This window comes from Pseudorasbora parva, chromosome 5, assembly GCF_024679245.1.
Source record: "Pseudorasbora parva isolate DD20220531a chromosome 5, ASM2467924v1, whole genome shotgun sequence".
Lineage (NCBI taxonomy): Eukaryota > Metazoa > Chordata > Actinopteri > Cypriniformes > Gobionidae > Pseudorasbora > Pseudorasbora parva.
The window spans coordinates 35,675,380-35,686,513 of NC_090176.1; the positions used below are offsets into that span (position 1 = coordinate 35,675,380).

An 11,134-nucleotide genomic window follows, 5' to 3' on the forward strand; every position below is an offset into this window, starting at 1 on the left:
GTGTTGATTCTGTGGCGCGCCGCCACAAATTAGTCTGTGTGGGAAACATTGATTTGCAATAAGAAAGTTATGATAGAATAGTACTCCTAAATATTATTGATATTTATTGAACAACCATGGAAAAAATGCTGATGTTATTTTCATCTTAAGTCAGGTCGAACATACAGAATTACAAAAGCCGGTTACATACAAAAATAAATACAAAAAACAACTAACAAATTATCCATTGCATTTTGGATTTTAAAAGGCTGTTTTTGCTCCACTTACAGGCCAAGATCATCATAGACCAAAGACTATTTCCTAAGACAGTGATATTGTGAAACGCAGCTTGGATTTATCCGGTTTCCTTCTTCTTGGTCTTTACGAAGGGTTGGTGCAGTACATCATAAAGCCTTCTTGCCTAAATGGAGCACAGTCAGGAAAGGCAATTAAGACACACAGAGTAAAATGCACTTATTGTATGCATCTCAATGCTACGTATAAAGCCCACAATATGATACCAAAGTGTCTCTACACACCTTCTGTGGACCGAGTCCTGGGCACAAAACTAGTTCTTCCTTAGAAGCCTTAATGATGCCATCCAAAGACTGAAGAGATCAACATAAGAACATAAAAGTATTTCAAGATCACTAGTTTAAAATTTATATACACTACTATTCAAAAGAGTTCTGTTTTTTTTAATGTTTTTGAAAGATGTCTCTGCAGCCATTACTTTAGTCTTAAGTGTCACATGATCCTTCAGAAATCCTTTCTGATTTGTTGCTTAACAAACATTTCTTATTATCAATGCATTGATGAACAGAAAGCTCAAAAGAACAGCATTTATTTATTAAACAAATAATTTATTTAAGAAAAATTATGTTTTGAATGGTAGTGCAAGTCACAAGAGTAATAAAATGTGCAACATATTAATGAAAAGTATTCCTTACAGAAAAAGTAGACAGAAGAGTCATGGCATCCGTCTTATTGACAGACTTTACTGTGGTTAAACAATCTGTAACCTGTCAACAAAAAGTATTTATGAAAACTGACCAGTACTGTTTTTATAGCAATTATGTCATTAGTGTTTAATTAAATGAACCATACATAATAATTTCAAATGTATTAATACATTTTTGAGCTCTAACCTGGGACAGGTAATTTTTCTCCACTTGTTCTTTCAGAAGATCTGCTGGTTTCTTTTCATAGGATTTATATGTTTCAAGGTAACGACCTGCTTCTTCAGGACTTACACATACAAACACGTATGTTTAGTTAAATGAACTAAATTAAAGCACTAAAAAAGAACAGGAACTTTAACACCTTATCTTTACAAGGCACTAAAGGAATTCCCCTCCAGCTTGATTATTCAGAACCATCCCCTTACCTCCAGGCCAAAATGAGGGTACAGTCAGCCATGATGCATATTCGAGCAAGCTCTTTCAGTACATGATGAGGGTCTTTCTGATAAATGAGGAAGAAAGAAATGGAACATAAACATCAACAGTCTTTAGCTGAATTAAAGGGTTAGTTCAACCAAAAATGAAAAACCTGACATTAATTACTTACACTCATGTCATCCCAAACCCTTAAGACCTACGCTCATTTTCGGAACAGCGTCGACCAATGGTAAGCCGGCATTTTTCCAAAGCGCTGCACTGTATTTACATTAAAGAGGTACTTCAGCACTGGGAAGATGAATCTGTATTTAAACTGGGTCATTAATGTAGTAGAAATGGGAAATTTTTGAATTTGGTGCTTTCTAGACTGAGATAAGACAGAAAATGTATTTTTGTCTCATGGGGATGAAAGACAACAATTCCCAGAATGCTTCACTGCCCTGTGAGGCCACTCCTAAAGCCTCCGCTACTGGATTACTGTGACTGGATCACTTTTCCCACCATGTTCTTTTTCACAAAATCAGTTCAGTTAGAGAACAGTCACTACAACTGAAAACTGAAAGTGTCTATTCAATATAATGTGATTTAGCCGCTGAGGGAGTGTCACAGTACAAACGGAGCAGGAGTCCGATTACATTCATCGTGATGAATGAGCTCTCGTGATAAGAGCTGAGGTAAACGCGTCCGCGCTCGCGGCATATTCATTCACAGTGCGTGTTCAGTCTGGCGCGTTTTCAGTTCATGCCTTTGGAAGCTTAACTTTTAATACGACTTAATTTAAGAAGATGAAACACTTACTTTGCTCGGCCGCTCCGTTTACATGAATGGCTGCATCTGCGAGCTGAGTTGTGAGTGCAATCTCCCATCCCCCAAGTGCATCATCGGAGTAATTTTTCCAGAAATAAAATGCATAAATCTCTCATCTCAGGGGGTTATGGGGGGTGTGGTGGTGGGGGCACGATCATTCGAATATACTCCAGGGTTTCTACTGATAGAAAGCCATATGCTAATCGCTGAAGTAACTGGGACAGATAAGAAGATATGAATAAATGAATGAATGAATGAAAGGCATTTATATAGCGCTTTCATATGTACTACTGTATACCTTAAGCGCTTTAGACTCATGTCAGGGATCTCTCCTCAACCACCACCAGTGTGCAGCATCCACTTGGATGATGCGACGTCAGCTACAGTACGACGGCGCCAGTGCGCTCACCACACACCAGCAATAGGTGGAGCGCAAAAATTCTCGTCACTTCATAAAATTAAGGTTGAACCACTTGAGCCACATGGAATATTTTAATGTCTTTCCTACCTTTCTGTACCTTGAAAGTGGTCATTAAATTGCTGTATATGGAGGGGTCAGAGATCTCTCAGATTTCATCAAAACATCTTTATTTGTGTTCCAAAGATAAAACAAGGTCTTATGGGTTAGGAACGAAATGAGGGTGAGTAAATAATGACAGAATTTACATTTTTGTGTGAACCTTTAAAGCTGCTTAAAACTTCAAAAACGGGCACTATGATTTTGTTTTTGTTTTTAGTTTTTACAAACAATTGATTTATTTAGCATTTAATTCAACAAGAGATTTAAATAATACAACATGTAAGAGAAAGGACAAAGAAATGTGCGAGAGTGAGTGAAACAGACAGACTTACCACATCGACCTGAACAAGCAACACTCTGAGGGTGAAACTCTGTCCCAGCTGTTTCAGACGCTCATGGATGTAGTTTGGGTTCAGATTATGGTAACGCACACTGTGGTCATGAGAGAAAGAGAAACATTCCATACAGTACTGATACATTTTTGGTGAATATTAAAATGTAATTTTAACTTGCCATTTGTAATTTTGTAAAATGAAACCACTGATTAAGGGACTAAAAACTTCTGCAACGATTCATATATTAAATACGAAAGGCATCATCTTGCCATTATTGCCATATCAAAAATGCTTTTGATAATTAACATTTCTCAGCTGATTCTACATTGTCTAGACCATATTGTCAACGCGACAGTCATCACAGTCAGAATCAACATGTTTGCTTCCCGGAATTCACACAAATTTGCTTTGCAAAGAGAGGTGTTGGATGATGTGGTTTCACACCTCACAAACTGAGAGGGTTCAATTCTCAGATAACACTTACAAAATGAGTTTGCACAAACGTGCTTGACACCAGGTTTCTATAATTTAACACTCAACACTTGATGTCATAATACATTATATCGTATATTATCTAAGGTTTCATTGCATGAAAAGATCTGAAAAGACATTTAGTATTTGGATTAATACAAAAAGGCACATCACGCAAAGAGGCGTGACATTTCTGAAACGCACTCGAAGTCGATGACCAATCACAAAACACTAGTCCAGTCGACCAGTCAATTATTATTATTTTTTACATTTAAGCTTAAATTACAGCATTAAACCTATTGCATTAAAATCTAATTATGTGCATAATGAAAAGCAGCCACAGCACTGCTTTCATATTTATCTCCATCTTTTTCCTGCTGAAGCTTCTAGGATTTGTACATTTGGATTCCTATTAGGAAGAAGTACTTTGACTATAATTGAAATAACTTATTTCAAGAGAAACACACAGCATGAAACATTGACAACTGTAATAATAGAAAAAATTTGAGTTTAAAGCTTGCGTAATTCATCTTCTCATTGGTGCTGTACATATTCACACAAACCAACCTGAGAAAAAGAGCACACGTTGTCCGTCCCAAAACATAGTCCGGCACCACTTCTCCAAACTCCCAAGGAACATTTCTCACAAACTTTAGGATGGGGTTCCCTCTCTGTGTACAGATAAAAACATATTATAATCAAAATCTATATTTAATTGTTATATAGTGGAAGTCAAGTAAAAGTCAGTAAGTTCTGATTTACACTACCGTTCAAAATTTTGGGGTCAATAAGATTTTGATGTTTTTGAAAGAAGTCTCTTATGCTCACCAAGGCTACATTCATTTGATCGATAAAACAGTAATATTGTAAAATATTATTAGAAGTTTAAAATAACTCTTTTCTATTTTAATATATTTGAAAATATATTATATCCTGTGATGGCAAAACTGAATTTTCTGCATCATTATTTCAGTCTTCAGTGTCACATGACCTTTCAGAAATCATTCTAATATGTTGATTTGCTGCTCAAGAAACATTTCTTATTATTATCAATGTTCAAAAACAACTGTGCTCGTTCTGCTGCTACTTCACACCAGAGCATTTCTCAGAAGTACTATAAAATGTGTAAAAGAATAAAGGGAAACGATGTTGAACTTGGGGGGGAATATACTGGCGTACCCTTAAAGACAGGAAAATTATAGATAATGAACATAAGTTATACAGACCTGTCGAGGACTGACAATAATACTGTTCCCAGATCCTAGGAGATGAGGAGGAATGATACAACTCTCCAAACTCTGACCTTCTTCTTTTGTCTGATCTTCGGTTGGTACCTCTGCCGGTCCCTGCTGTTCAGACTCGGGTTTTCCTGTCTCTGTGAATGATGTACTAACTGAGCCGCTTCCAGTTGTGTTTACACTGCTTTGTCCTGCAGAATCGTTCCTAGACTGGACAGCAGATATTGTTTTGTCTGATCCATGAGCTGTTCCCTGAAGTCCCCTGTTTTTGCTCTGAACAACAAATTCTGCATAGGACAATGGTTGGCCAGGAGCTGGAACAGATGAAGCTTCTACTTGACCATCTTTGGCCTTAAACAATGCCACCTGTGTGAATAAAAGGAACCATGTTATTTAATTTCAGAGACACTGTCATCTGAATAATTTAAAGGTGTCATGAACTGACTGTTTTACTTTTTTTATACTGTTGTTTGAGGTCAACTTATGACATATGCAAAACATCATAACTAATAAGTAATAGGCTATTTTCTACACTGGTTTTGAGGGTCTCTCAAGAAACGCTTTGATGGGCGTGCCACACTGGAGAAGTAAACGCCCATGGCTAGGATTGGAAAAGATTTGCATATTTAATGAGCTTCTGCTCCCTTGTCAGTTCGCGTGATTGTTTTGAAAGCGGCAACCGGATTTTCTGACAGGGCTCTTAAAACGTATTAATTAAACAAACACAATGATTTATCTCTCTCATCACCCACGACTGATTTATTTTTGTATTACATGGCCAGCCCGTTCGGTGGATATATGCGCGAACAGCACACACACGCGGGCCCGCGCTCTTCAAATATCAAGTCAAGAGAGTGAACAACGCATATCAATAAATTAATGTTATTTCACTAATTAAGATTCACCGGCCTGCCGACGTGCTTACGTTTTGGTAGCCCGTTTGGAAAACCCATAGCCCTGGGACGTTGGGCTTTGTGAGCCCCCTGGCCCATACATGTCAGAGTCTGATCTCGAATCGCAATGAACCAACAAATAAAGGATTCTTCAGCCTTTGACAGCATGCTAAGGTATGTTCTGTTCATGGGCGTCGGAACTATTGTGTGTGGGTGGGACAAGACCCACCCACTTTTTAAGACCAATGATATTGGACCCACTCACTTTTATCGTCTCTAATTCAGCACGTCTGCTTACCTTGACTACCCCTTAACTGAGAAACTTATCAAGAAACGTATTATTAAACACATGTTAAACGCTTTATTTCCCCTTTTCTGATATTTGCTCTTTTTTATTGAAAATAATTACCTTTCCGATCTGATATGTGATGGGGAAAGGGATAGAACGAGTGTGGCAAAAGGCGGCAAAGTGTGGCATTTGCGTCAAAACTTGATGCCATGCGTATTACCCCTACTCTATACCCACGTTACATAATTCAGTGATTTCTGTAATTTTGTCTGGCCCAATCAATCGTTTAGTAAACAGCACTTTTTCTGTCTGGACACGGAGCATAAAAAACATGCAACTTGTTCATTATCATTATCTGTGAAACTGTTGATTTCTATGGCAGTTAAATGAATATAGCCTCTTTATTAGACTATTGGTATTGACTGGTTTGAGGTCTTTTTTGGAAAGGGATATGGCCTCAAACGCACCATAATGCAGGAAATCACATCTATGAAATCCTTTTTTTTTTCTGGGGGAGAACCCCCAGACCACCCGCAAAAAATTTTCCCCACCTATCATATTTTGCCTTAGCCACTACTGACCCACCCACTTTTTATTTGCTTCCGACGCCCATGGTTCTGTTAGACACGTACACATAATCAACACAATCTGTAACAATGCAATACTATCACATATTTTTTTTTAAACTTGTTTTACTCACACAAGTTGCACCATTCCTGTCGTACCCAATATAAAAGGCACAGCATTGTGTTTTAATTTCAATATGTCTACAAATCCAGTGTCGACCTGTGTCTTGTTTACACAGGATTATCTTGTTATCTTCGGCATGTTTATTGCTCGTTCAGCTTCACAAAACAGTGCTACAGAAGCAGCATACACTGTAAAGGCGGCGGTGAAATGCTGTTTCATGCATACTGAGCTTTTTACACTGTTAAAGACTTGGATTCCCATCCTAAACAAAGTTTCAAAAACTAATGTTGGACATTTGATGGAGTATTTCTGTGTCAAAAATACTCCTTCCGGTTTCTCACAAGTTTCAGAGAGTTTTTTTCGAGTATGGGTCGGCTTGACGTTAATAGAGCGGAAGGTCCTTGTATGGGCCGTACGGGCTCTTCTCCCGGTAGGGCGGGCGCGCGTGTGACTATAGTGAGAGAGGAAATGCACGCCCATAAACACTCCGCGCCGCGCTCCACTTTATTCCTATGGGTGACATCAAGCGACTTCAACGCTTCAGCACAGCATTCCGGGAAGGCAGCGCTGCATTTGACCCGATTTGAACCCAGAAATGACGGGAAGCTTCACAACATCGCTTCAGTCGCGTCGCAAAGTGGATCTCCACCGTTCACTGCTGTCACAGGACTTCACTAAATCATACCAAAGAAGTGTGTTTTTGACGGAGCGGTCCCAGCGATAAAGGTTCGGTCCTGCTTTGGAAGCAGCCGGTGAGTAAAACTGCTTCAAATGTCTATGCTGTTGGCTATCGTCGCTCGAGTAAACATCAGTAAACGACACGATCGCGTGCTTCGCGCTAACGGACTCCATTGTTGTTCTATGTACACTAGTCTGACGTGCAAAACCGTTTTGCTTGCTACTGCTAAGGTTTAGTCGCATACAATAGTCCGAATCATGTCCTTATAAACTGCGAGTAAAGACACACAAATGTTAACAGGCCACTAAATACAGTACACACCACAGAGAGGGAGGTCTTGCTGTAGCCGTTTCTCCTGTTCAATTTATTTCAGCCTCAGATTTGATTATGGATCATTATCTGTATTAGCTGAGATAGCATGGGTTTCTCCACGCTTGAGGACGTCACCGCTTTGCGCGCTCGTCATTCTTTAGCTCCGCCCACACAATACGCCTCCAGGCTCTCGTTTTTTTACGGAAAGTTTCGGTACAGCCCATATTTCTTTTATAAATATAATAAAACTAAAGACTTTTCGGAGATATGAAGGATGCAATACTACTATAGGTACTCAAGATTGACATGAGATTGACTGAAACTCATGTCCCTCATTCTTATATTACCATGACCTTTTATATATCAAAGGCTCAAGGGAAAATTGATTTCTCAATTCATCACCCCTTTAATTTAATATTTATCTTAAAGAGGCCATATACTTCTACAGCCTTTTTTTATTTTATTAATCTCTTGCAACTTATTATTTTTGTCATTTAAAGGTTATATTAAAACTATCATTAAAATAGGGGGTGGGGCTAAAACAATACAAATATACACATAAAAAGCATAAACTATGATCATACAAAGATTGTAATAAAATAATTGTGTCAATTATTTTTATTCATTTTCAGAAAAAAATTAAGATTTACAACACAATTAACAACTTTAACAATTTAATTTCCATGAGTTATTGTCTACTTGTTTCCTAATAAGACAGCAGTGTCAGTGAAGAACATTATAAGAGGCTTGTGGAAAAAAACACACCCCACCAAGATAAATATTAAAAAGTGTTTAGTTGATTTTATGTTCATAACGAGCAGTCATGCCAAAGTTGTTTTGCTGCGGTCAATCAACATTCTCTCATTCTCTCTCTCTCGAAAATGGGGTCAAAATAACGAGGGGAAAATGCCTGGCTTCTGGCCTTCGTAATGCAAGGATCCACAGAGGAAAAGGTCATGGGTTTTAAATGGATAAACATGGGGGTAAGTAGGCTAAATGATAGAATTGTCGTTATGAGTGAACTTTAAACTTCATGTGGTTCAAATGTCTACAGTGTTGCACTTGATCAAGGGTGGTACTTGCGGTGGCCAACATGATGCATCGGTATGATTTGAGTCATCAGCACCTTGCTGGCAAACTTGCAGCCGGAGAGAGTGTGAAGGTTACTCATCAAGCTGGTAACGTTAACGTTAGATCTTGCTTGTGATTTTTATTGATGTAGTCTAAAGGGTTACAAAGAAAGCAACATAATCATATAAGGAAACAAAACCCACCGGACTTCTTTCCCTTGTGAACGCCGAGTCATCCAAATTGATAGTGAACTTCTTTTTTTCCATTTATTAATTATCAGTAACTGCACAAACCAAACATTTGAGTCAACCTACCGCCATTGCAACGAAACAAAACAGTGTCAGACAGATGTGTCAAACACAGAAACATAGATTGATACTGAGACGCCAGCTGCTATCCGACAGATGGCGCCAAAAACTCTTTTACATGTATTAATGTATTACATTTGCTCACACTATCCGACAGATGACGACATTGCAACAGCTTTTGTGTCTTTTTTCCGATTTTTTATATTATTAAAAAATATTTTAAACTACATTTATTATACTACCGTAGTTTTAAAGCACCCATAGGCTAACATATTTATTAATATCATTAGGCTATATCAAAATGAAGCTAGTTTCCACATATTTTTTTCACAAAAAAAAAAAAACAATGCCAAAAAAAAAAAAAACTGAACTTATTTAACCCTTAGATATAGTCCTTTTCACAACTTCCCCATGTGATAGCTAGCCCCAGTGCATCCTATGGCACTTGTCAGTATAGCATGGTACTTTGATACTGTAGGCTAGGCTACCATGGTAGGCCTATTGCATGGTATTTGTGAGTCAAAGAAGCAGGTCGAAATGTAAAACCTCTCATGACTATACATACATTTTTTTTCTTGTAGCCTCATTTCTTTCTTTTTTTTTAAAAATATATATTTTTTAATTATTAATGGACATTGACTAAAATCTCATTCATGACTTTATCGTCTCATCTCAGCCCTCAGAGCATTATGTTCAGTGTTTTTAGAGGTTATCCAATTAAGAAACCCAAAGTCTGACAGACATCTGTGTATTGCCCATTTAACCCTGTTTGTGTGTGCATGTGGATGGTGTTTCGGGACGTCCTGCCACCGTGGCATAGCATCATAGGTCCCGCAGACAGATGGTGCCAGCTTCTTTCTGAAATCATGTTCATGCCCTCCAAAAGATGCTATGCATTTACACAACACACACAAGCCTTTGGCATCACACCAATGTATGTCAATCACCGTTCAGGACAATTCAGACAAGATCATAAGTTGAAAGACAGTATGTATGCACACAGACACAAACATAGACACACACACAAACACATTCACATAGATGTGTGAGCAACCATAAAAGATTCATCCGGTTAAGTAAGGGTATGACAAGGACACAGTTAGAGTTTTAAGGTGAGCAGGGCTGTATATCCAGCCTGTGGAGCAAAGGACTGTGGGTAAAGACGTCAAGCCATTTAGCTGCTCCATGGGTATAACCTTAAATATGTGTCCTCATATTGAAATTAAAATCATACATTTCCAGAAAAAGCTTTCCTTTTATATAGTATACCCTTAAAGACAGAATAATATTTTATTTAAATTTAATAGATTCTTAGTCTGAACAATTATGACTGTAAAATTAAAATTAAATAGAAACTATTAAAAGTGGCTGTTAGATGTATTTTATTCATACAGTTTAGGCACAATTAACTTCTCCCTAGATTAAAAACCTTCTTATTTCTATCTGCAATATGCATCACAGTAAATTCTGATGTAAGTTTTGGAGTTGCTTTTAGTTATTTATTTATCAAAAACACTAAATCGACATTTAAACAAGACAGCAATTACAGGTATATTATACTAAAGCTACTTAACCCATATAAATTAAGATTTATATAAAATAACAATCTTAATCTTGTTAGATAACCGAAAAAAGGGTGGCTATGTTGCCATCTCATTTTAAATGTACAGGGCTTTTTTTTTAAATCACTTTCAGCGCCATTTTTCTTTAAAGGACTGGTTAGTTTTTGATACTTTCAGCATAGAAGATGAAAATGTACTGCTGTCCTGTAAAAGTTTTTCTGGGGGAAGAATACAACCAGTCACATCCCACACCTCTGTAGACCTGAATTTGCTCAGTTTGTGAATCCAGGCGATGTGCGGGATCTGTCCATGGTAGTGCTGAATGTCATGTGAACTTTTATTTTTCCTCCAACACTTATTTTTACATTCGTATTTATTGTTATTCCAAAAAGGGAGAGGAGAGATGCAACAGCAAAGTTACAGTTGACTTTTTAACACTTAGCTGGTGTATCTAAACACAGTGTTTTCTGTCGCTCTTTCTAGCTTTCTCTCTCTATGTTGGCAGTGAGCCTGGCTTTGGCTGCAATAACGGCCACCTCCAGACCTTCGGCCCCTCCCTCAGGTCTCTCCTCCCCTCCCC

General features: G+C 37.9%; 1 protein-coding gene across 1 annotated transcript; it reads right to left on the reverse strand.

Annotated features, from left to right (window-relative positions):
* Positions 1 to 81: 81 nt before the first annotated feature.
* Positions 82 to 9,041, reverse strand: ercc1 (excision repair cross-complementation group 1). Its single transcript, XM_067444044.1, has 9 exons — positions 8,888 to 9,041; positions 4,739 to 5,116; positions 4,080 to 4,183; positions 3,039 to 3,138; positions 1,367 to 1,443; positions 1,128 to 1,227; positions 930 to 1,001; positions 519 to 587; positions 82 to 400 (listed from the first exon to the last, which is right to left on the reverse strand). Exons 1-9 carry the CDS (start codon positions 8,948 to 8,950, stop codon positions 335 to 337), a joined length of 1,029 nt encoding a protein of 342 aa, XP_067300145.1. The 5' UTR covers positions 8,951 to 9,041; the 3' UTR covers positions 82 to 334.
* Between the last annotated feature and the right edge of the window lie 2,093 nt (positions 9,042 to 11,134).

What these genes read in the sequence shown, in the direction of transcription:
- ercc1 (XM_067444044.1), bottom strand. Translation starts at nt 8,950, where the DNA reads ATGGAAAAAAAGAAGTTCACTATCAATTTGGATGACTCGGCGTTCACA. An exon ending in TCACAAGGGAAAGAAGTCCG is followed by an intron (nt 5,117 to 8,887) that starts GTGGGTTTTGTT and finishes TTATTCACACAG; the next exon opens with GTGGCATTGTTTAAGGCCAA. An exon ending in TGCTTGTTCAGGTCGATGTG is followed by an intron (nt 1,444 to 3,038) that starts GTAAGTCTGTCT and finishes CTCATTTATCAG; the next exon opens with AAAGACCCTCATCATGTACT.